This window comes from Phocoena sinus, chromosome 4, assembly GCF_008692025.1.
Source record: "Phocoena sinus isolate mPhoSin1 chromosome 4, mPhoSin1.pri, whole genome shotgun sequence".
Lineage (NCBI taxonomy): Eukaryota > Metazoa > Chordata > Mammalia > Artiodactyla > Phocoenidae > Phocoena > Phocoena sinus.
In genome coordinates this window covers 56,926,154-56,952,346 of record NC_045766.1, presented here as the reverse complement: position 1 = coordinate 56,952,346, position 26,193 = coordinate 56,926,154, and the positions used below count along the sequence as shown (strand labels likewise).

The 26,193-nt window shown below is 39.3% G+C and overlaps 1 protein-coding gene across 4 annotated transcripts in view; it reads left to right on the top strand.

Annotated features, from left to right (window-relative positions):
- Window positions 1–26,193, top strand: part of GNB4 (G protein subunit beta 4) — a 58,629-nt gene that overhangs the window by 10,426 nt on the left and 22,010 nt on the right. Inside the window, exons 1-2 of one of the 4 annotated variants that reach the window (XM_032630950.1) lie at window positions 8,183–8,199; window positions 17,699–17,796. The exons of 1 other annotated variant lie outside the window; for it this stretch is intronic. In XM_032630950.1, the coding sequence (XP_032486841.1) occupies window positions 17,740–17,796 (57 nt within the window). In that variant the 5' untranslated portion in view covers window positions 8,183–8,199; window positions 17,699–17,739. Of the gene's footprint in view, window positions 1–8,182; window positions 8,200–17,698; window positions 17,797–26,193 lie in introns of those variants that run through there. 2 more of the 4 variants (XM_032630949.1, XM_032630951.1) reach the window with 2 other exon arrangements.

The window sequence follows — 26,193 nt, the reverse complement described above, 5'->3', positions numbered from 1 at the left end:
GCACTCATAAAAATTTGTTGGATGAAATTCTGATGTATCCAGCTGTCATATTTTCATCCTTTAGCGGTGGGATTAATTTAAAAAAAATTTTTTAGATATAACCAAGAGTAATATGTAATCAGTTCTGGTGAGTTTGTGTTGTTTCTGGTAAAACAAAAGCAAATTATGTGACTTTAAAGGGTATAAGACTTTGTGACTTAGTGGTACAAAGATGAACCATGCATGGTCCTATCAAAAAAATCCAAGAGGTGATAATATTTGAGTGAAGTCATATGAGAAAAGACGGGCTGACAAGGTTATGATCTGTAATGTACATAATCGTAATTCATTTTCCTAATGTTTGGTTCACGAAGCCTTGGAAATACTAAAACTAGAGGCGTTGCAACTTAGAGAAAGTAGTTTGAGGACTAAGTAAAAGGAAATACCCTCCTATTTTACATCTCTGACAGCGAATTTATAGAACTGGTTACTTTAAGAGGTTGTACAGCTAAAAATACAAGCATACTGAAAGTGGTTTCAGTGGATTCACAGACAGTGTTTTTGGAATGTATTGCATTTAGTTTGAGGGAAATCCTTAGTATGTTGAGTTCAGTCACATTCTCATGAAACATTTGGTTTTGGTGACATAACACTCTAAATATGTTCAGTATTGCGGCACTTACATCTTAATGTAACTATTATCTTTCTTGTGAGAAGATGAATTTTTCTGATTGGGATGGGTCAGTTCTTGTGCCTGGTGCAGGGTAGGTGTTAAATACATGTTTGTTGAGTGGAAGGTCCAGGAAGATCCCACATGCCGCGAAGCAGCTAGGCACGTGAGCCATGACCGTTGAGCCTGCGCGTCCGGAGCCTGTGCTCCGCAACGGGAGAGGCCACAACAGTGAGAGGCCCACGTACCACCAGAAAAAAAAAAAAAAAAAAAAAAAGGAGTCAAAGTGTTCACCCTAAGTGGATCTGTTTATGACACTTAGATAAAGAACTTGGTTTCTTGTTGATTGATTTATGACTATGTGTAGACTGATCCTGTTGTGCCTTGTTAAGAAAACTTAATCACAAGTGGGTTTTTTTGTTTTAAAGAAAAATATATAAAAGTCAGTTTTGGCATTTCATAATCCAAGTTCCTTTTTTAGTTAATTCCAAGGATACACGAAACACTGTTTTCTTCGGGGTATTTTCTCATATACTTTGCTACTTTAACAAAGATTAATACATTTAAGACTTGAATTTAAAACATTGTTTTCAAGTATCTGTCTTTTCAGGTGACATGGGTATTTCAACATAGAAGATAGCTTGGTTCTTAAGTTGTCCTTTTCAATCCTGGTGTTTATTTCATTCTTATATTTCTTAAAGAGTAAAGCAAGACCAAATACAAGTAGATTATTTTAAAGAAGGCAATGGCTGCCAAAAAAAAAAGAAAGAAAATAAAGATTTTACCAGATGCATTGTTTCCCTTGAGGAAAGGGAAGATAACACCTGAAATACGTCAAGGAATTGTTAATGATTTCTTTGTAAAAATATGTTAAGGTGTGAGTGTTGAAATAGGAAATGTATATGGAAACTTCTTTTTTCCTGTTGCTTCTTTTCTCATTCCCAAGCTATCCTTCAGAAAAATAAAACTAAAAAATTTCATAATTCAGATATGGGAAATAGTTTTGCTCTATTATTTATTTATTTGTTTATTTATTTTTGGCTGTGTTGGGTCTTCGTTGCAGTGCGTGGGCTTCTCATTGTGGTGACTTCTCCCGTTGCGGAGCATGGGCTCTAGGCATACAGGCTCAGCGGCTGTAGCACGTGGGCTCAGCAGCCGTGGCTCGCAGGCTCAGCAGCTGTGGTGCACGGGCTTAGTTGCTCCGCGGCATGTGGGATCTTCCCGGACCAAGGCTCCAACCCATGTCCCCTACATTGGCAGGCGGATTCTTAACCACTGCGCCACCAGGGAAGTCCCAGGTTTGCTCTGTTTTAAAACCAATTGGAATGGGAATGATTACTTTCTGTAATTATGTTTTCCATCCATTATCTTTATCTTTTTTTAAGTATCTAGGTGTTGTGTTTGACCAGGAAGATAATATAAATGCCATTTAGTTTTTTAGGAGCTTCTTAATAAATGAACACACACCCTTGAGGTTTCCTCCAATCCAGTGGTTTTAGACAAGAGTTTAGACCTGTAGTTCTCAAACTCCAGGAGGCATCAGAATAACCTGGCATGCTTGTTAACCACAGATTGCTGGGCTCCATCTCAGAGTCTCTGGTTCTTTCGGCCTGGCAAAGGGCCTAAAAGTTTGCATTTCCAGCAAGATCCTCAGTGATGCTGATGCTACTGGTCCCCACCCTCTGAGAACTACTGATTAGGCTATTTGGTTAAATTAGTGGTTATGAACCATGTTTCTTCCCTTACACACCTGATTGATATGACATTAATAATGCCCCGATCCAAGAGTCACAGCATTGGAGTGAGATGGGCAAGGTGCTGTTGGAGAGTCAGGTATTGAGATCTTCAGGAGGTGGGTGTAGTTTGAGATAGCCCCCTTTTTAAAAAATTAATTTGTTAATTTATTTATTTTTGGCTGCGTTGGGTCTTCATAGCTGCACACAGGCTTTCTCTAGTTGCGGCGAGCAGGAGCTACTCTTCGTTGCAGTGCGCGGGCTTCTCATTGTGGTGGCTTCTCTTGTTGCGGAGCACGGGCTCTAGGTGCACGGGCTTCAGTAGTTGCGGCACGTGGGCCCTAGAGCACATGGGCTTCAGTAGTTGTGGAGTGCGGGCTCAGTAGTTGTGGCTCGTGGGCTCTAGAGCACAGGCTCAGTAGTTGTGGTGCATGGGCTTAGTTGCCCCATGGCATGTGGGATCTTCCTGGACCAGGGCTCAAACCCATGTCCCCTGCATTGGCGGGCAGATTCTTAACCACTGAGCCACCAGGGAAGTCCCTGAGATAGCCCTTTAAATGATTGGATGTTTTCTCTCCTATCCTCTCCCCCTCTGAATCTTCCTCCTCCACGCTCGTTAGAGAGTCCTAGTCTATAAGTAAGGGTGCAAACGGGGTAGAGGTAGTTTAGGTCCTCTCCCAGCAAACTTATACCTTCTAGAGTCAGGGAGGAAGCTTCAGTGCTTCTCAAGGAGCTGAGGAGAGAAAGAAGAGGTTACACTGCAGGAGAATTGGGATGCTGAGGCCATGAACAGAATTCTTTCTGGTAATAATTCTATTTTCCTTTTTTGTTTAAAGTATTATTGTGTTATATCTATTGATCCATCAACAGATACGAATATTGGCCTGAGTCATGTTTATGATTATACCCTCTTCATATATTTCCCTTGTTAGGCCAAGTTAGCTCTGACTTAAAGTTCCAAGGACGTTTTGTTAATGTGTGTTATTTAATCCCTAAAACAATCACTTGGGTGTAGACATTAGTGTCTCCACTGTACAGATGAGGGAATTGAGACTCAGAAGTTAAACAGTTTCTGGAATCACACAGTAAGTATAATCATACTCCAACTCTCATTAGGTTGTGTGAACTTGGGTGAGGTTCATAACCTCCAAAACATGTAGTTTCCTCATCTGTAAAATGAGGATGATATTAGTACTTACCTTTTGAGGTTAATTTGAGGTCGTTAAATGAGTTACTGTGAAGAGTTGTGAACAGTGCATGACACATAGTAAGTGCTTAATAAATGTCATCTCTTGACTGGCTAAATACTAAGTATCTTTTAACATCAGGGGTCATCCAGGTAATCCTCCTCTTATATATTATAGGTCAAGAATCTCTTACCAGCTTACGTGGTTCTGTGTGCCACAAGGGTTGAGAATCACGGATCAAGCTAAGTTTGTTTGGCTTTTGCAATGAGAAGGTGGAGGCTCAGAATCAGGATTGGCCGCTTATACTTGAGAAGTTGATTTGTGTTGCCAGCCACATCTCTTGTAGCCATCAATTTTGTAGGAAATCATTTGTTATACCGAGATTTGCTTTAACTGTATAATGAGACAGTGATTAATCACTACGTAATAGATTGTGTTTACTGGAAAAGTATTCATTTCTTGGGAATGCCTCAAACATCTTTTAGATAAACTGTTATTTGCTTTAAAAAAAAGAAAAAGAATCTCTTATCCATAATTTGGAGATCTAGAATGCTTTGAAACTGCAGTTTTTTTATATATCATTTAGTGGCAAAACCTTATGTGATTTGAACTCGTTTGGTGGCACAACCTAACTTGAACTAACGTGAAACTGTTGCTAGTCTACTTTTTCCCCACCTAGTTGTGACGACACTTACATTTTGCTGCAGAAGTACTCCTTCTGGATTATGTGGCTGCTGCCCAGGAGTCCAGTTGGTGTGGAATGAAATATGTGATGAATACACCTTTTAAAATCTGAAAACCTGGGAATTCCCCAGTGGTCCAGTGGTTAAGACTCTACGCTTTCATTGCCAAGGGCGCGGGTTTGATGCCTGGTTGGGGAACTAAGAGCCCACAAACCATGCGGTGCGACCAAAAAAAAAAAAAATCTGAAAAGCTTTTAAAAAATCTTTTAAAAATCTGTAGACTCCCAAATTCTGAAATGCATTTGGCCCTTAGGGCTTAGGGTAATGGATTATGGACTTCTGTGAATATGCCCTTAAACCTCTCTTTTCCTTCTTAGACGGTAAACTCCTGGAGAACTGGGCCTGTATCTAATTCATGTGTAGCCCCAGTTCTTGGCACATAATAGGCGTTCGGTAAATGTTTGGTGAGAGAATGAACTGTGCCAGAACAAACCAGTTAGGTGAAGGGAAACAGACTTGAGAGCAGCACCTTATTTTTTCCTGGAACACAGACAAAACAGACTGCCTTCAGTTTACAAGAGGCTGAATCATGTTAGTTTTGGGGCACTTAAAAATGTTCAGTGTAATGAGAAATTTGGTAGCAAAATAAAAAAGCAAAACTTAGTGCCTATACTACAATGTCAGCATCTCTTCTATTTTCCTCTCTTATCCACTCACTCCATACAGCTTTAGATTTTTGGCCAACTTCTTGAGAAAGAAAGCCACATGGGAACATCTGTAACTGGAAGACTACTTGGGGTGGGTAAGCAAGTGTGTTTTTACATTCTTCTGAGAATGATCATAAAAGCTTTAAATACCTTAACTAATTCATTAAGGGTTTAGGGTTTTTTTAAATAAATAAAGTATAGGAATTATGAATCAGGATTGCAGAGACGAAAGCAGAACATTAGAGAATTTAATTATAATAATAGCAAACTTTTCTGATAGACTACTAGTAGGTAAAAGTAGTTTACATTTAAATTTTTAAAGTACAGTTTAAAATATTTTTTCATGCCTTACATGAGCTTTCATGATCCATATGAAAATTATTAATAGTTAAGAAATATTTGTATGTCTTTGTCTTACATGGATTAAAATAACTGTTCATTAACACAGCAATATAATTGTACAGGCTACATAATGCCTTGTTTTAGAAAAAAATTCTGTGGACATTTTAAGAAGTGTAGAGAGAAGTCTATTTGAATTATGCAATTGTATTTTTTTCCATTTTATTTAATAAGTTGGCTTGGATACAATGACCCATTGATATTTTTTGATATTTGTAACTGGTACAGCTGAACTTTTTAAAGGATAATTGATATGCTGCCTTCTGCTCAACTAACAGTGCTTTCACTGTATGATCAAGTTATTTAAAATGTGTTAAATGAATCAAATATTCATGTTGAGAAAGAACCTAGTAAAGAAGTTACAGTAATTAAGAGAGCACTACTCTTATACCAAACTAGTTTCTGTTAAATTATTAGTTTAAAATTGCCTTAGTTAGTAATTTCAGTACAACTGCAGAGATTGTGATAAACAGCTCCAGTTGGATCTTGAGTAAAAACCACTGTTGGTGAAATTCCTTGACTGTATCCTTCTGATGATTTTTTTGTGTTTTTTGTAAAGGAAGGTAGAGATGGCTCATATCTCATACACGTCTGTATCTTTCCTTCCTCCCAGGAGGGAAGTTTCTTAACTAGCTGACCAAAGATAGATCTGGAAAAACATAAATATTTAAGAAATGAATTGGGGGTGGGAAGGGGTGGGGGGAGGAGCCCACAATGGTATGGATAAGGAATAGTCACTGAAGTACAAGGAGGAAGTAAGGGGTCTGGAAAGCTATTGGAGTAAAGCTTGAATAAGAGGGAGGATCATTAGATTCAAGCGGAGAGATCTAACGAAAATGCCCTTCCAAGGAGGCGAAGTGGAGTGGTTGAGAGACTGGGTTCCAGAGTCATATATGCTTTGCTTCAATTCCCAACTCTGCTTCTAATCTTAGGCAAGTTGTTTAACCTAACCTCAGTTTATTTTTAAATTTCATTCCATTACATTTATTTTATGGTTCCCAGTGGACTTAAGTGTGTTAAAAGGTAAGCTGAGGGACTTCCCTGGTGGCGCAGTGGTTGAGAATCTGCCTGCCAGTGTTCGATCTCACATGCCACGGACCAACTAAGCCCGTGCACCACAACTACTGAGCCTGTGAACCACAACTACTGAGCCCACACACCACAACCACTGAAGCCTGCATGCCCTAGAGCCCGCATGCTGCAACTACTAAGCCCACGTGCCACAACTACTGAAGCCCGTGCTCTCTAGGGCCTGCATGTCGCAACTACTGAGCCCGTGTGCTGCAACTACTGAAGCCCACGTGCCTAGAGCCCGTGCTCCACAGCAAGAGAAGCCACCGCAATGAGAAGCCCACACACCACAACAAAGAGTAGCCCCTGCTCGCCACAACTAGAGAGAGCCCGTGCACAGCAACAAAGACCCAACGCAGCCAAAAATAAAATAAAAACAAAGGTAAACTGATACGTATTGGGTTAGCCAAAAAGTTCCTTCAGTTTTAAAGTAAACATAAAAGACACATTTTTCATTTTCACCAAGAACTTCATTGAACAACGTATTCACAGTTTTGTTCCACTACCTTCTGTCATTTTTCAGGCAACTTCATAATTCCATCTTCCCAAAACTTTTTGAGCGAAGAACTGTTCCAGGTGCCTTTTACAGTCTTCCAGGTAATTGAAATTTTTTCCATTAAGAGAATTTTGTAAAGACCAAAATAAATGGAAATCTGAAGGTTCAGTGTCTGGTAATGTGGTGGATGATCAGAACTTCCCAGACAAGCTGTAACAGTTTTGCCTGGTCATCAAAGAAACATGCGGTTTTGAGTTATCCTGATGGAAGAGTATGAGTTTTCTTTTGACTAATTCTGGATGCTTTTCGTCGAGTGCTGCTTTCAGTTGGTCTAATTGGGAGCAGAAGTTGTTGGAATTAATCATTTGGTTTTCCTGAAGGAACTCATAATAGAGGACTCCCTTCCAATCCTACCATATACACAACATCACCTTCTTTGGATGAAGACCGGCCTTTGGTGTGGTTGTTGGTGGTTCATTTCACTTGCCCCACAATCTCTTCTGTTTGCCTGTTATTGTAGAGTATCCACTTTTCATCACCTGTCACAATTTGTTTTAAAAAACAACGATTTTGTTACATTTCAGTAGAGAATCTCACGCAGAAATACGGTCAAGAAGGTTTTTTCCCTTAACTTATGTGGAACCTAAACATCAAAGTGATAAAACATAACCAAGCTGGTGCAAGTGATTTTCAACTCTTGATTTGTATATGTTGAGTATGTCAGCTATCTGCCACGTGGTATAACATTGATCGTTCTCAATTAGTGTCTCGATTTGATCGCTATCAACTTCAACTGGTCTACCCGACTGTGGAGCATCGATTTCCAGCAAGAAATCTCCAGCACGAAACTTCACAGACCACTTTTCACGTTCAGTCAGTCACAGCACCTTCTCCATACACTGCACGAATCTTTTTTGTGTGTTTCACTTGGTTTTAACCTTTCTTGAAATAATAAAGCATAATATGCGGAAAATGTTGCTTTTTTCTCCCATCCTCAGTATTAAATGGCTACACAAAAATTCACCAATTTTGATGTTTTTTTTTTTTTAAATGCACGCTAATATGACAGCTGTCACAATACAGTGTAACAAAATTGTTTTGAATGAAGTTAAAGACAACTAAGCGCTACTAGAGCCACCTTATGGAAAAAAAACGAATGAACCTTTTGGCCAACCCGATATTAAAAAGGCTTAAGTTTTCTGAGCAAAAATCGATTTGGATTGGGCACTGCCAAACCAGAGTGGTTAGGAGTGTTCCACCAGCCACCTCTGGAGGTAGGGGTAGGACTTTTATAGAGAAGAGGAGGAAGTGAAGCAAGGGAATTATTTGATTGGCTGTAGTTTATGTGATTGCCTTACTGGTTTTGTTTGTTTTGTTTTGGCCGTGCTGTGAGCGTGTGGGATCTTAGTTCCCCCATCCCTAGCCCCCTGCAGTGGAAGTGCAGAATCATAACCACTGACCGCCAGGGAAGTCCCCATTGGTTGTCCTTAGGTTTTGATTTCTTAACCTTGAGGCATTTACAGGCTTAGGTTTTGATTTGCTTACACAGGCTGCTAAGGTATTAGAATCACCTCAGTCTAATGGCCTCCTTGTTTAACTGAACATGTGCAAGAGTTGGATTAATTGTAAATATAGTATTCATGGATCCATGTATGACTCATCATTATATATTTATATTTGCTTGCTTATTGATAATGTATAAACAGCTGTAAAGCAAATATCCAACTCAGGAATTTGGAAATTAACAATTACTTGCAACTCCTTGTGTGTTCCTTCCTTCTCTTTTATCATTCTCTTGCTTCAAAAAAGTCTTATTGCATATGTATGCATTCTAAACAATATATTATTTAGTTTTAGTTGGTTTTGAGTTTTTTAAAGAGTATTATGCTGATATGTGTCTTCTGGAACTTGCCTTTTTCCTCTTAGCAGTATTTTTCAGATTCATCTATGTTGTATACATCTGTAGCTCATTTATTTTCACTGCGATGTAATAATTTGCTCTGAAAACACTGTAATTATCCATTTTCCTATTGGCGGGTGTTATTTTATTGCTATTACAGGTGGTGCTGTATGAATCCAGCCCTTAAGCACAGGTATTTAAGTTTCTTTTAGGGCTCATCTACCCAGAAGTGGAATTAAATTGTCAGATTGAAGATACACATATCATCACCCTTGTTAGATATTGCCAGATTGCTTCCCAAAGAGCTGTCCTACCAGAATATGTTACCATTTCCCCACAGCTTTGCCAGCTCCTGGATGAGAAAAAAAATTCGGTTAATCTGATAGGTATGAAATTGTTTATTTGCATTTCCCTGATTACTGAGTTTGAGTATCTTCGCATTTGTGTATTGGCCTCTACTGGCTTTCCTGCTGTGACCTGCTATTCGTACTACAATTTGCACATTTTTCTTTTGGGTCATCAGCCTTTTTTATTATTAACTTGTAGGAATTTTAAATTCTAGATTCTGTAGACCTAAAACAGATAGACTGCCAGATATTTCTCCAGCAAAGATGGGTTTATTGCAGAGAAGTGCAATTCAGGGTCTGCAGCCATGGCAAACCAGCTGCAAGTCTCGCAGGGCAAGGGAATGAGAACTCTTTTATAGAGACGAAAATGAAGTTGGGAGGGCTGTAGTAAGCAGAGTCCATGGCTTTTCATTGGTTGAGTCCTTGCCAGGAAAGAAGAGGCGTCTTTCTTTTGGGCTGTGTTATGTCACAGGGTGTGAGAGCTCCCTCTTCTGACCTCCCAACTCTATTTAATTTTCTGTTTATCAATTTTTTATAAGGCTAATCCTTTCTTTGAATTTTAGCTTGCAGCTGTCTTCTTCCGATCTGTGTCTTCGTTTCTTTGGTTTTTTCTTTCTTTCTCTTTGGGGTAGAGGAGAAACTCTCTTCTCATCATGCATACACTGTACTTCCACAGCTGAAGATGCTAGCTCTTACAGCTGACCTTTCCTCCTCTCCTCCGTCTTCTTGTGTATAGGGATAATTGTGAAAATCATCATCAACTGTGTGTGTGTGTGGTGGTGTGCAGCAGACTATTGGGCTGTTTAGTAAGCCTGGAGAGTGATTCTGCTCCCATATGTTGGAAGCTTTTTAAAAAATAGTGTGTTTGATGCCTCTTTGTTTTCAGTTTTGGGCCAGTTACCAGGTCTGAGTCCTTAGGAGAAGTTATACTCAATTTTCTGTTATGCATATAACCAGTGTACATGGTATATACGTTTATTTCTGTCTATAATCACTTCCTTTTTTGGTCAATAACTCAGGGAGAGTCTGATCAGAGACTGTTTTTGGTTTACTCCCTTCTTAGGTTGGGATCTTGATTATTTAAAATTTAGATAAGACTCTTCCTTATCTAAGAATTTATACTGCACTTAGTATGCCTGGCTACACCCACTGAGGATTTTTTCATTCGTTGGTGACTGTCTTACTGGTTTTCTCCTGTCATTATTTTCCATCTTTTTCTTTTCCCCACATAGAATTTACAATGCTTTATAAAATATTTTGCCACTTCCCTGATTTCTGTCCTTTATTAACTGTGGATGCAAAGGAACTGCAGGAGGGCAAGTAGTCAGATGACTTTGTTTTCTACAAGTCTAAAGAAATGCCCATAGAAACTTCACTTCTCTGATTTGGAGCATGCTCTTAGGTGTATCGTTTGAGGGAGCTACTTTAATAACTATACCTCATGCAACAATATTTTCTCAAGAATTCAAAACTTTTTAGCCGTATTATATATACACACAGACCATGTCAAATACACAGATTGGCTACTTCTTTAAATCCTCCTCTTCAAAGCATAATTTATTAGGATTTATCATATTAGGTTTCATCTGGGGGTATCCCGTTGCTTCTCTTTAACCCTAATCAGCCTCTGGGTTTGTCTGGAAGTAGTTTATAATCTACTGGTCTGTGCTGGATGCACTTCTTTTTTTTTTTTTTTGGTATTCTTGGGAATACAACAATTGTCAGGTGAGAAGAAGACATCAGCAGAAAGTCTGTGCAATCAAATGTTCCTCCTCCATAGTGACAGGACTAATGTAAGCAGATCAGGTAGCGGGTCCCCAAGAAAGAGCATCAAGAATGGCTTTCTTGACAGAAGAGAGTCCATTTTTGGCCTAAGCCATTTTGTGCTCTAAACCTGGTGGCAACGCTTGCCCGTGAGCGGGTCTTAGTAATGAATGATCTTAAGGGAACGAAAGAACAACAGGCAAGAGAAGTAACAACAGCAAAGATAATATATCAGTCATAAAGACTCCCAGTTTTTATTTCTGTGGTAAAACATTAGCCTGAAGGGCTCAACCACCAGATCAACTGGAACCTAAGGGATGATGATGTTTGTTGAGCTTTTCTGACCCTGGTGACTTCAGTCAACTGCAGTTTAGCCTCTGTAGACTGGCCAAGCCCCTTCTTGAGGCTGCATGTATCTTTAGCTTAAAAATTCCTAAGTTTTGCTGCTGGGAGACACTGCTTTGGGAAAGATCCCCAGTGTTCTCCTTACTTGGTGCAAGTAATAAATCCTTCCTTCTCCCAACCTTTAGCTTGGTTGTGTTTTTTGGCTTGACACCCACCAAGAGGTGAACCCAGTTTTCGGGTAACACTAATAAGTTTTCAAATAAAGAGTGAAAAGTTAGTTCCTGTTTTTAGCAACAGATATGATAGGCGGGGAAGGCTGCTTTGACATTTTTCAGACATCCGGAGAGAGTTTGCAGTATTCAGTAGCGGAAGAAAAGTAATTTTCACTCTACCCTTCTGAGTTCTTGGGTGAGACCCCATGTAACAAAAGATTAACAAGAGAAAAACACACAGAAGTTTATTAATATGTATACCTCCAGTATACATGTGAAATACCCCGGGAAAAATGAGTAACTCCCTGAGGGTAACCCAAGCCACCAGCTTAAATATTGGGTTGGCCAATAACTTTGTTCAGGTTTTCCTGTAACAGCTTAAGGAAAAGTCCGAATGAACTTTTTGGCCAACCCAATACCATCTTCAGCTAAAGACAAAAGAAAGGTTGGGAGGTTAGGGGTGGAGACTAGGCTTGGGAGGATCTTAAGAAAAGCAAGGGTAGGGTTTGATGTGCAGATTTAAATCCCAAGACTCTAGTCATTTATAGTCATCCCTCACTTCTGGTACCCAGAGGGAGACACCCTTACAAATGGAGATTTGCTTGGTAAATGTCACTCTCCATTGCAAAGGGGTAATTTCTACTCTTGTTTTCAGAGTTTCTCTTGTGTCTGTTGTTTCTCAAGATAATCCTCCTGTCTAAGAGGCATATTTTGGGTAGGCATATTTTCCTACCCTTCATTGGGCACAAGCATCACAAGGGTTCTGATTTTGCTGCTTGGAAACGTTTCTCAGACAATCCGTTGCCTTATAATTACTCCCTTCTTTTCCATTATGCCTGCTTAAACTTAGCTGAAGTCATTGGGCATGAGCCTTGAGAATTCAGAATTCCATATGAGGAAATAGGGTCATGTAAAGGCAACTGTCTTTGAAAGTTCTTAAACATAGAGAAAGGACTGTAAGTGATGGTGAAATATAGAATCAAGGAGTTTTTTTTTTTTTCCTTAAAGGGAGAGACTTGAGTGTGTAACCCCTAATGGAAAGGATGCAGTCGAAAGTGAAATGCTCCCCAGAGGCTGTTTGCTGAATGAAAATGAGGAATTATAACTTTACAGTAGACGTGAATACACTGATCAATCTTAGCTTCGCTAATAGCGGCATAAACATTAAGTTGATTCTGATGTATTGTAATATGAAGTCTAGACTCACCTAGAAGTTTTCTTGCCAAATACATTGAAATTGAATATCACGTAGCCTGTAGGTCTAACTTCCTTCCAGTTCATAGGCAGTATAGAGTATAGAGAAACAAGTTAAACAATACCATGGGAAGTAAACAGAATGTGGGACATTCTACAGGACAGCTGTCTCCAATAAGTCAATTAGCATAGAGAAAAAAAGAAAGCAGGAGATGGATTCTTCTGGATGGAGAGATTTAAGAGATAAAACCAAATATATAGTCCTTTAATTGGATCCTAATTTGAACAAATCTGATGTAGAAGACATTGGTGGAATAATTGGGGAAATTTGAAAATGGACTGGGTATTCGCTACTAAATAGTTGGTGTTAATTTGGGAGGTTTGTTAATGGTATTATGGTTTAGTAGGAAAATGTCTTGATATTTTTGGAGATGTGTGTACCTGAAGTGTTTAGGGGTAAAGTATCTTTTTTCTTTTATAAATTTATTCATTTATTGGCTGTGTTGGGGTCTTCGTTGCTGCTTGCGGGCTTTCTCTAGTTGTGGTGAGCGGGGGCTACTCTCATTGCAGTGTGTGGGCTTCTCATTGCGGTGGCTTCTCTCGTTGTGGAGCACAGGCTCTAGGCGTGCGGGCTTCAGTAGTTGCGGTGCACGGGCTCAGTAGTTGTGGCTTGCGGGCTCTAGAGCACAGGCTCAGTAGTTGCTCCGTGGCATGTGGATCTTCCCAAACCAGGGCTCGAACCCGTGTCCCCTGCATTGGCAGGCGGATTCTTAACCCCTGTGCCACCAGGAAGCTCTAGGGGTAAGTATCTTGATGTCTGTGATTTTTTAAAAATTTGTTTTATTGAAATATAGTTGATTTATAATGTGTTAATTTCTGCTGTACAGCACAATGATTGTTATACACGTATATATATATACACATTGTTTTTCATATTCTTTACCATTATAGTTTGTCACAGGATATTGAATATAGTTTCCTATGCCACACAGTAGGACCTTGTTGTTTATCCATTCTATATATAATAGTTTGCGTCTGCTAATCCCAAACTCCCAATACATCCCACTCCACCCCTCTCTCCTTGGCAACCACAAGTCTGTTCTCTATGTCTGTAATTCTGTTTCTGTTCTGTAGATAAGTTCATTTGTGTCATATTTTAGATTCCACATATAAGCGATATCATATAATAATTGGTCTTTCTCTGACTTCACTTAGTATGATAATCTCTAGGTCCATCCATGTTGCTGCAGATGGCATTATTTAATTATTTTGTATGGCTGAGAAATAATTCCATTTTGTGTGTGTGTGTGTGTGTGTGTGTATGTATCTTTATCCATTGATGTCTGTGATTGACTTTAAAATACTTCAGCAAAAACAAAAGATGGAGCAAATACAGTAACAGTATTAACAATTTGTAAACCTTCACAGTGGACATTATGGATGTCTGTTATATTAATTTCTCTGCCTTTCTCTGTGTTTGAAATTTTTCTTAATAAAAAGACTAAAACAGGGCTTCCCTGGTGGCGCAGTGGTTGAGAGTCCGCCTGCCGATGCAGGGGACACGGGTTCGTGCCCGGTCCGGGAAGATCCCACATGCCGCGGAGCGGCTGGGCCCGTGAGCCATGGCCGCTGAGCCTGCGCGTCCGGAGCCTGTGCTCCGCAACGGGAGAGGCCACAACAGTGAGAGGCCCGCATACTGCGAAGAAAAAAAAAAAAAAAAGACTAAAACAATCGAGAAAGAGTGAGAGGTTGAGTGTACTAGGTGAAAAGGGATAATCAGAAATGTAAGATTACTGAAAAGATAGGGAGAGATAGGATTTAAATCTCAGGAGGAAGAATTGACCCAAATGACAGAAAAGTCAGCTTCTCTATTATAACAGAAGGGAAGGAGGAGCATATGATGAGTCAGTCCTCTATGTATCATTTTGTAAAACTAATAGTGGGAAGTTGAAAGAGTTCATGTCTGGTGGCTTCTCTTTTCTCTGTGATATAGAAGGTAAGCTCACTTGCTGCAAGAGGGGTTGTGAGAAGATCAGAAGCTGGTGAAGGATGCAAAGGAGCTGAAATCGTTGATATTGAGTGGACGTGATGGGTAAAAAGCTGCATATGGTAGCCAGGTGGCTTTCACGGCCCAGCTAGATTGCTTATATGAACTTGTAGTAGAACTAACTTGCCCCGCTGTTGGACTTTTCAATCAGTGCTTGATAGATTGAGTGCTGGCTGAAAGAAAGTACGGAGTTGGGTTCATCGAAGTTGTGATTTTTGTCAGTTGAATGTGACCAAATAGAAGGGCAGGGGAAACTAGGGTACTGGCAGAGTTGTTGAGGAAGTGCTGGACCTGAAATTCAGCCTGTATGAGAAGGGAGTGCAGCTTGCAACTAGAAGATGAATAAGTTCTGGAGATCTAATGCACAGCATAGTGTGTGTAGTCAGCCACGCTGTGTTTTATACTTCAAAGCTGCTAAGAGACTAGATCTTAAATGTTCTCTCCACAAAAAAGAAATTGTAATTATGTGATGTCATAGAGGTGTTAGTTAACGCTTTGGTGGTAATCATATAGATATATAAATATCAAATCAACATGTATGTCTTAAACTTACACAATATTATATGCCAATTATACATACCTCAATTTTAAAAAAGGGGGAATTGCCACAAACTCACTATATTTCACATTGGACCCCTCATCTTTCATATGAACCTTCTCCCTGTCATGGACTCTAAAGGGTCTGGGATTTTACCTACTTATAAGCTAATAAATTAGCCTGTTAGTGTTTTGTGGATGTTGGCAGAAGACATAAGACTCTTGGGTCAGAGTCCAAGGACTTTATTACTCGCAGCACCCCAAGTAGCATGGCCTGATGTTGGTTTTTGCCGGTTCCCCATGCTCCTCAGTCCCATGGAGGTGACCCAGGTGTGCCTAGATGGATGCTACATATGCATTGGGTTTGCATCGCAGTCTAGAAACACTGAGCTTAGGGAATTTACCACTTTTACAGTAAGAAGCAGCAAGCTCTCTCTTTGTCTTGGGGCAGACGTTGTCTCATCCCTCAAGGTTGCTCACTGCAAATGCAGCCTTGAGAAATGGCTTAGGTAAAAGTGACGAGGGCCTTGTTATTTTGGCATATGCAGTAAGAATGTGCAGGTATGCTCAGGGCCCCATGGCCTCTCCTAGTATTCCCCCTCCATAGGGTAGTGGTGGTGATGAGGGAACTGCTTCCTCTTTGTCATTTCTATTCGCAGTACCTCCATCCTTTTGGCACCCAAGCTGGAAACTTTCATTCATTTGGAACAACTCATAGTCTTTCCTGAATAACTCTTGTTAGCTGCAGATAGCTCCTCTTTAGAGGGTCCCTTGTGTGTGTGTGGCTTTGGGGGGTAGAAAGGCAGTAGAATTGGGTAAGAGGTGGTTTTGAATGCCCTTAAAAGTTATATGAGACCTCTTTGAGCCCCTTGATATACCTACAGAAAGTCATTCTGTAGAAAGAGAAAAACAAAGCAGGTATGAAGAGAAAAGCAGGACAGGTAGAGAAAGAATACTGCCAGTTTCCAGTCTCTGTTTTCTTCCTGAGGTCATAACATCCTTGCCTTTTACTTCTGGGATTCATGCTAAATCCTTAGAATGAATTTTCCTTTAGTTCTTAGATTATTTTCGGGTTGGTTAATTTACTGGAGCATGAAGTGTCTCAGGTGCTAGAGATGTAGCAAAGAGTAAAGTGAGCAAAGTCCCTGCCTTAAGGAGCTTACACTCTACTAGGAGGAAGCAGACAACAAATAAGCAAATACGTGTTTGATGGCATTGAGTATTACAGTGAAAAATAAGACAGGGTAAGGGGCCTAGTTGGGTACACGTGTGCTATCAGTGAAGGTTGCTCTGAGAAGGTAACATTTGAACCGAGGTAAGGGTGGAAGCAGTGAAGATATCAGGGGCAAGCAAGAGGGTTCCGGGCAGAGGTAAGAGCAAGTGCAAAGACTGAAGCTGGTTCGTGCCCCGGTCCGGGAAGATCCCACATGCTGCGGAGTGGCTAGGCCCATGAGCCATGGCCGCTGGACCTGTGCGTCCAGAGCCTGTGCTCCGCAACAGGAGAGGCCACAACAGTGAGAAGCCCACGTACTGCAAAAAAAAAAAAAGACTGAAGCTGGAGCCTGCTTAGCGTGTTCAAGGAACATCAAGAAAGCTTTTGAGTGGCTGGAGCAGAGAGGGGTAGCGGGAAGAGAGATATGAGGTCAGAGGGTGTGTGTGTAAGAGACTGTGTAGGGGGCTCTGTGGGTCAAGATAAAGAGTTAGATTTTGCTCTGAGTGGAGTGAAAAGCCATTGTAGGATTTAAAGCAGAAGAGTGACTCGTGTTTTCAAAGCATCTCTGGTTACTATATTTAGAATAGACTGGAGAGTGGGCAAGGGCAGTAGAAAGGAGACCAGGTGGATGATGGTGGCTTGGACCAAGGTAGTCAAAGTGGAGGTAATCAGAGTTGGTCAAATCCTGGATATTTTTTGAAGGAATGCCTGACATGATTTGCTGATGGATTAGATGTAGGGTATGAAAGAAACAGAACAGAGCCGTTAAGGATGACTCCCAGGTTTTTGGCTTAAACAACTGGAAGGATGGAATTGTCATTTACAGAGATGTGGAAGACTTAAGGGTGGTGTGGGGTTCAATTTTGAAATAAGTTGAGGTGTCTGTTAGGCGTCCAAGTGTGGATGTCTACTGGTACCCTTGAAAGTGTTGTAAAGTATTGCTCCCTGGACTCCATTCTAGTACTGATTCTCTATAATTAAGTCTTGAATACTACAACTCAAGCTGTCTCTTCCTTCCTCTGATCCCATTACTCCATAAAGTCCTTTAGTAAATAATCTAGATCTATATTTACTAAGCAGTTTTAAGTACCAGTAATAATTATCTCACTTGAGTTTCAGAGGGACCGAAAGGAAGTTACATGTCAGTATTTAAAAAGCAGATTAATATGTAAATGGAGAACTGAGTCAGTCTGTCTCTCTTTCTTTTTGAATAGTGACTTTCATTTGTTAGTTTCTGAGGTAAACAAATTCAAGGATGAGTGAGCTGGAACAGTTGAGGCAGGAAGCCGAGCAGCTGCGGAATCAGATCCAGGTAAGAGCGAACTTTTTCATTTTGAAATTTTAACATTTTTTTGTAATACCAGCGATGAACAAAATTTGTGCGTTATTTTATCAGTCTACATATATTAAATAATTTGTAAGGTGAGAAATGGTCAATTTGTTTTTATCATGCCTCTAAAGAACTCTGCAAAAATCATTCCTGACAAATACCTATGTGGCCCAACGGCCCCTGTGTCCCTAAGAAGTTAATAGTGTTCATGTAATCTCTGCTGACATGATAATTCTCTTCTACTCACACACCTGGAATCATAGTTTGATTTTTGGTATGTAGAGGTGTAATGTAATATCATAATGTTACATAATATCACATAATGTAATCTATTAGAAAGTTAATCTCTAAACCATTAGATTGCAGAAAAACATTAAAAATGATTAATGGCATAGTGAAGATGTCTGTCATCTTTACTCTTGGAAATCAACTCAAAACAGTAAAGAGCATAACGAACAAATACAAGCTTCATCTTTAACAAAATTAAAGACACTTAGAACTTCAAAACCTAATAGAGTGGGGGAAAGTTGTCAAATGTTAGGGTGTGGAAAGGCTCTGAGAGAGGGTTTCTGCGGCTGTAAATCTCATATTCCCTCAGGGACAACATCGTTCCTTTCTTTTGGAACAGTGAAAACAGATGCTTCCCTGGACTGAGAAATATCAAGGAGGGCAGAGATAAACATGAAGGGATATAGACATGCTGTCTTTTGGGAAGCCTCTTGGTGAGAAGGTACAGGAGAGACCGAATTGTGTGTAGCCTGCTGCTGCCTACTTCTTTTCACAGGGAAAAAGTAAGAGCTAAACAACTTACAAATATAAATGAAAAACTTCATAACGAAGCATGGAGAATCCAAGTTATTAGTAACTTGGAACACTGCTGTGATCTCTCCAGTATGAATCTTTGGCAATAGCGATTTCAGAATTACTTATCTAATTTAAAAGTGAAGAATAAGAAAAAAGGAACAATCATAGGATCTATGCAAAGATATTACAGGAAAGAGATGAAAGGAGCAGGAAAAACAAGGGATGGCGGAAGAACACTCAGCAGAAAAATGTTGGTTCTGAGTGGATTAAAATCATAATCATTCTGATCACCAGGAATTCAAGGAAGTTAATGATTTAGATGTGAATGAGAACTCTGAGTGGATACCTTAGGTGTCTGAACAAACCTGTCAAAACAAAGGAGGGATTTATTTTTTCTGGGATGATTAGAGAAGGCTTCATAGGCTAATCTCTGAGTTAAGATGTTGCTGCCACCACCAGAATGGATTCTTCACCATCTCTACTTTGTGTCACTTGCTCCAGATGCTGAGCAGGAATGACTGATTGGCCAAGCACATTGGTCACATGGCCATCTCATTTTTTAAAATCTTTTCTCTGTATCTGTAAGCTTGGTTTTTTGTTTTTTGTCTTTTTTTAACTTGCACATATAAGTGAGATTATGTGGTATTTGTCTTTCTCTGTCTGACATATTTCTCTTAGTGTAATGCCCTCAAGGTCCATCCATGTTGTCACCACAGATGGCAAGGTAGTCTTTTTTTATGGCTGAATAATATTCCATTGTGTGTATGTATGTATGTGTGTGTGTGTGTGTGTGTGTGTGTGTGTGTGTCTCTCACATTTTCTTATCCTTTCATCTGTCAACAGATACTTAGGTTGTTTCCATATCTTGATTATTGTAAATAATGCTGCAGTGAACGTGGGGGTGCATATATCTTTTTGAGTTAGGGTTTTTGTTTTCTTTAGATAAATACCCAGAAGTGGAACTGTTGGATCATATGGTGGTTCTTTTTTTAATTTTTGAGGAACCTACATACTGTTTTCCATAATGGCTGCACCAATTTGCAGTCCCACCATCAGTGCTCAGTGTTCCCTTTTCTCCACACCCTCGTCAACACTTGCTATTTCTTCTCGTTTTGATGATGGCCATTCTGACAGATGTGAGTTGCTATCTCATTGTGGTTTTTATTTGCATTTCCTTGATGATTAGTGATGTTGAACACATTTTCATGTACCTGTTGGCCATCTGTATGTCTCCTTTGGAAAAATGCCAGTCAGACCCTTTGCCCATTTTATTTATTTTTATTATTTTATTTTTTGGCTACGTTGGGTCTTCATTGCTGTGTGCAGGCTTTTTCTAGTTGTGGCAAGTGGGGGCTGCTCTGTTGTGGTGTGTGGGCCTCTCACTGCAGTGGCTTCTCTTTGTTGCGGAGCACAGGCTCTAGGCATGCGGGCTGCAGTAGTTGTGGCTCATGGGCTCTAGAGCACAGGCTCAGTAGTTGTGGCACACGGGCTTAGTTGCTCCATGGCATGTGGGATCTTCCCGGACCAGGGCTCAAACCCATGTCCCCTGCATTGGCAGGCGGATTCTTAACCACTGCGCCACCAGGGAAGTCCCCTTCTGCCCATTTAAAAAATCAGATTATTTGTTTTATTTTTCTGTTGAGCTCTATGAGTTCTTTATATGTTGTGGATATTAATCCCTTATCAGATATACAATTTGCAAATATTTCTCCCATTCAGTAGGTTGCCTTTTCATTTTATTGATGGTTTTCTTTGCTGTCAGAAGCTTTTTAGTTTAATGTAGTCCCACTTGTTTATTTTTGCTTTTGTTATCTTTGCTTTTGTGGTCAAATCCAAAAAATCATCACGAAGACTGATGTCAGGGAGCTTACTGCATATGTTTTCTTCCAGGAGTTTTATGATTCAGATCTTGCATTCATGTCTTTGATCCATTTTGAGTTAATTTTTGTGTATTATGTAAGATAGTGGTCCAGTTTCATTCTTTTGCACGTAGCTGTCCAGTTTTCCCAGCACCACTTATTGAAGAGACTGTCTTTTCCCCGTTTTGTATTCTTGGCTCCTTTGTTGTAAATTAATTGATCATATATGTGTGGATATATTTTTCTGCTGTCTGTTCTGTTCCTTTGATCTATATATCTGTTTTTGTGCCAATATCATACTGTCTTAATTACTATAGCTTTGTAATATAGCTTGAAATCAGGGCATGTGATGCCTCCAACTTTGTTCTTCTTTTTCAAGCTTGATTTGGCTATTTGAGGTCTTTTCTGGTTTTATACAAATTTTAGGATTGTTTGTTCTATTTCTGTGGAAAATGTTATTGGGATTTTGATAGAGATTGCATCAAACCTGTAGATTGTTTTGGGTAGTCGGGACATTTTAACAGTACTCTTCCAGTCTGTAAGCACAGAATATCTTTTCATTTATTTGTGTCATCTTCAGTTTCTTTCATCAGCGTCTTAGTTTTCAGTGTACAGGTCTTTCACCTTCTTGGTTAAATTTATTTCTAGGTAATTTTTCCTTTTTGATGCAATTGTAAATGGGATTGTTTTCTTAATTTCTCTTTGTGATAGTTCTTTATTAGTGTATAGAAATGCAGTTGATTTCTATATATTTATTTTGTATCCTGCAACTTTACCAAATTCATTTATTCTCAGTTTTGATGGAGTCTTTAGTGTTTTTTGTATATAATATCATGTCATCTGCAAGTAGCAAAAGCTTTACTTCTTCCTATCAAATTTGGATGCCCTTTATTGATTTTATTTCTTCTCTTTGCCTAATCACTCTGGCTAGGACTTCCAATGCTATGCTGAATCCAAGTGGCAAGCATGGGCATCCTTGCCCTTCTCCTGATCTTAGAGGGAAAGCTTTCAGCTTTTCACCCTTGAGTATCTTATATATGTCATATATGGCCTTTATCATGTTGAGGTACATTCCCTCTATATCCACTTTGTTGAGAGTTTTTATCATAAATGGATATTGGATATTGAATTTTGTCAAAAGCTTTTTATGCATCTGTTGAGGTGATTTTATGATATTTATCCTTCATTTTGTTAAAGTGGTGTATCACATTGATTGATTTGTGGGTGTTGAACCATACTTGCATCCCTTGAATAAATCCCACTTGATCATGGTGTATGATCCTTTTGATGTGTTGTTGAATTCTGTTTGTTAATATTTCCTTGAGGATTTTTGAATCTATGTTCGTCAGGGATATTGGCCTGCAATTTTCATTTCTTGTGGTGGTCTTGTCTGGAGTGACTGGCCAATCACTTGGTCATGTGCTGATCTCATTTAATGCTTGTAGCAACCCTATGAGGTAGATGGTGTTACTTCGTAGCTGAGGAGACTGAGCCTCAGTGAGATTAAGTAACTGGCGAAGGTAACATAACTATGAAGTGGTAGATCAGGACTCAAGCCAGGTGTATTTTGGTTCCAGAGCCCGTGCCATAGGTACCCCTGTGGCCCTGCCTCCCCATCATGTCTGCTAAGATCTGGCTCTGTAGCCTGTGCTATAGCCACATGAATCTGGTTGTCATTCCCTGAACATGCATTGCTCTTTTCCACTTTGTTGCCTTTTATCAAATTGTTTCCTTTGCCTGGAATTATACTACCTCTGCTCTAATTTTGTTCCTGGGACTTGTATTCATTGAATCCTAGTCTTCCTCTAAAAACCCTCACCAGAGTCCTGCACTTGGATTTCTTATTCTTTTGCTGGAAGGCAGCATTGCCTGGTGGAAAGGACATGGATTCCATCTTTTAATTATTTTGTGGCCAGGACATGTTTACAGCTTTTTTTGATGCCTTAATGTCTCTGCCCACTATATAGGTTTGTGGAGAGGAGTAAACAAAATGACATGTAAAGGATTTAGATCAATGCCAGTAAGTGGCAGTTCCTTACCTTGTAACAGCCCTTTGGATTTGTGTTACAAGGCTGATTACAGCCCACCTGATATTATAGTTCCTTGTGCATATTTATCTTTACTACCTGTACTTGGCTGGGAAATTCTGTGTTTTAATTATCTTTGTATCTCACCAGCATCCAAGCAGAATGTCATGGGCATAGTTGCTCACTGAATTATCTTTCGTGATTTCAAGTAACCATGTGTATGTAAAATGCCATGTACTTTTCTTATCAGTTTAATCATGTCATGCTATATTTAAAGACCATTTCTTCCTTCTTTCCTTTTTTTCCCCCTTAATTCCAGAAATATATTTTAACTATATATTTAACTATGGTATAAACACATGACGTAATAGAAATGTATGCTATTTGATGCAATACATGATTCATTTAAAAAGTTTATTTTATATTGGAGTAGCATTGATTATAATTCATTTTAAGTTAAAAAACAGAAATAGAGAAAAGGTAGATTGTCTTTTGTAATTGTTACCTGTTTGATTTGGAGTGAGAAACACCACTTTTATTTTGCACAAAGATATTAATATCAGAGCTTTATTTTTTAAGGTGGGCAATAAGGAATTCAGCTGTTCATTGGGAATGATTCTCTTATATTCAGTTTTATAATGGATAAAAGTGTTCGTAAGTTCAGTAATTTTAACTTGCAGTATTTTAACTGTGGTGTTAATATAAAGGTAAGCTCTATGAGGGCAGGGATTTTTGGTTTGTCTACTGCTCTATCCACGGTGCCTAGCATAGTACCTGACACAGTGTGCAACAGATTTTTTTATTGAATGACTGAATTAAGAAAGATCTAAACAGTGATAGTTCATTTTCATAAAGCTTAAAATCAGAGAGCTCTTTTTATAGAATTGTCTTCTACTCCAGCATTTTTGGACATGGCTCAGGCTGTCACTGTTGTTTCTGGAAATTCTTTTCATTGTAGGAAAGTGGGCTAAATTATTCCTTGCCAAATGAGGTTTCTAAACCCACAGTCTGAGAATGAGAGAATCAAATCATATGTTTGTATAACTACTTATGAACACCCTTACATAGAAATATTCTAAGTGCTTATAAATAGGTTGAAAAGGCCGCCAAAAAGACTGCATACTTATCCAGTCTTTGTTGCAGACGGTGGCAGGCATCCCCTGGCTGAATGGAACAGGTTGTCCTTTGGGGACAGTAATTCAACAAATCGTGTGTGCCTCTCTGCACAGAAGCGTGCACAGCACACTGGGGAAGAACAAAGTTGAAGACAACACTACCCTAACCTTTGGGGGAAAAAATTGGAACAAATCTAGTAGGAAGAATTAATTGTGCTTCCCATGTATATGAATCCTCTAAATTTATTATTAACTGATAAACTTGATTTAAAACATTTTGTTGCTTATTAAACATGTTCTTTGTTTGCCGTTACTTATTTTGTTACATTAATTTTTGTTTCACTATCTTCTGTTTAATAATCCTCTTCAGTTTGTGTAAAAATTTAAGGTCTTTTTGAAAGGCTACCCTATAATACTTAGGCAAAAACACCTGCTTACATGTAGGGAATCTGCTTTTAATATAAAAATATAACTCATTATATAAAAAATTATTTTCCTGACATACCATATCTTTTTATCATGTTAGATCAAAAGTATTTTATTTCTGGGCTTCCCTGGTGGCGCAGTGGTTGAGAGTCCGCCTGCCGATGCAGGGGACACGGGTTCGTGCCCCGGTCCAGGAAGATCCCACATGCCGCTGAGTGGCTGGGCCTGTGAGCCATGGCCGCTGGGCCTGCACGTCCTGAGCCTGTGCTCTGCAATGGGAGAGGCCACAACAGTGAGAGGCCCGTGTACCGCAAAAAAAAAAAAAAAAAAAAGTATTTTATTTCTACTAACACCTGTATACAGTATACTTGCAAAGTATTTTAAAGATGTGTTATTTTTTAATTAAAAAATTTTAGTTGAGGTATAGTTGTACAATATTATATAAGTTTCAGATGTACAGCATAGTGATTCATAATTTTTAAAGGTTATATTCCATTTATAGTTATTATAAAATATTGGCTATATTCCCTGTGTTGTGCAATATGTCCTTGTAGCTTATTTATTTTATACATAGTAGTTTATACCTCTTAATTTCCTAAGCCTATCTTGCCCCTCCCTCTTCCCTCTCCCCACTGGTAACCAGTAGTTTGCTCTCTATATCTGTAAGTCTTTTTCTTTTTTGTTGTATTCACTAGTTTGTTTTATTCTTTAGATTCCACATCTAAGTGATATCATACGATATTTGTCTCAACTAAAAGCTGCTTCTTTGAAAACATAAACAAAATTGATAAAGCTTTAGCCAGAGTCATCAAGAAAAAAGGGAGAGGACTCAAATCAATAAAATTAGAAATGAAAAAGGAGAAGTTACAATGGACACTACAGAAATACAAAGGATCATAAGACACTACTACAAGCAACTATATGACAATAAGTTGGACAACTTAGAAGAAATGGATGAATTTTTAGAAAGGTACAACCTTCCAAGACTGAACCAGGAAGAAATAGAAAATATGAACAGCAGAATCACAAGTACTGAAATTGAAACTGTGATTAAAAAGCCTCCAACAAACAAAAGTCCAGGACCAGATGGCTTCACAGGCGAATTCTATCAAACATTTAGAGAAGAGTTAACACTTATCCTTCTGAAACTATTCCAAAAAATTTCAGAGGAAGGAACACTCCCAATCTCATTCTATGTGGCCACCATCACCCTGATACCAAAACCAGACAAAGATACCACACAAAAAAGAAAATTACAGGCCAGTATCACTGATGAACATAAATGCAAAAATCCTCAACAAAATACTAGCAAGCCAGATCCAATATACATTAAAAGGATCATACACCATGATCAAGTGGGATTTATTCCAAGGATGCAAGAATTTTTCAATATCTGCAAATCAATCAGTGTGATACACCACATTAAGAAATTGAAGAATAAACACCATATGATCATCTCAGTAGATGCAGAAAAAGCTTTTGACACAATTCAACACCATTTATGATAAAAAAACTCTCCAGAAAGTGGGCATAGAGGGAACCTACCAACATAATAAAGACCATATATGACAAACCCACAGCAAACATCATACTTAATGGTGAAAAGCTGAAAGCATTTCCTCTAACATTGGGAACAAGAATGTCCACTCTCACCACTTCTTTCAACATGGTTTTGGAAGTCCTAGCCGTGGCAGTCAAGAAGAAAAAAAATATATAAAGAGGACTTCCCTGGTGGTCCAGTGGTTAAGACTCTGCCCTTCCACTGCAGGGTCTTAGTTGCGGCATGTGGGATCTTTTGTTGTGGTCCACAGGCTCTTCGTTGCAGTGTGCAGGCTTCTCTCTAGTTGTGGCGCACAGGCTCCAGAGCGCATGGGCTCAGTAGTTGCAGTGCGTGGGCTCTCTAGTTGTGGCACGCAGGCAAAGTAAATCAGAAAGATAAAGACAAATACCATATGATATCACGTATATGTGGAATCTAAAATATGGCACAAATGAACCTATCTGCGAAACAGAACCAGATTTGCAGAGATAGAGATCAGACTTGTGACACAGAGATCAGACTTGTGGTTGCCAAGGGGGAGGGGGGAGGGAGAGGGATGGACTGGGAATTTGGAGTTGGTAGGTGCAAACTATTACATTTAGAATGGT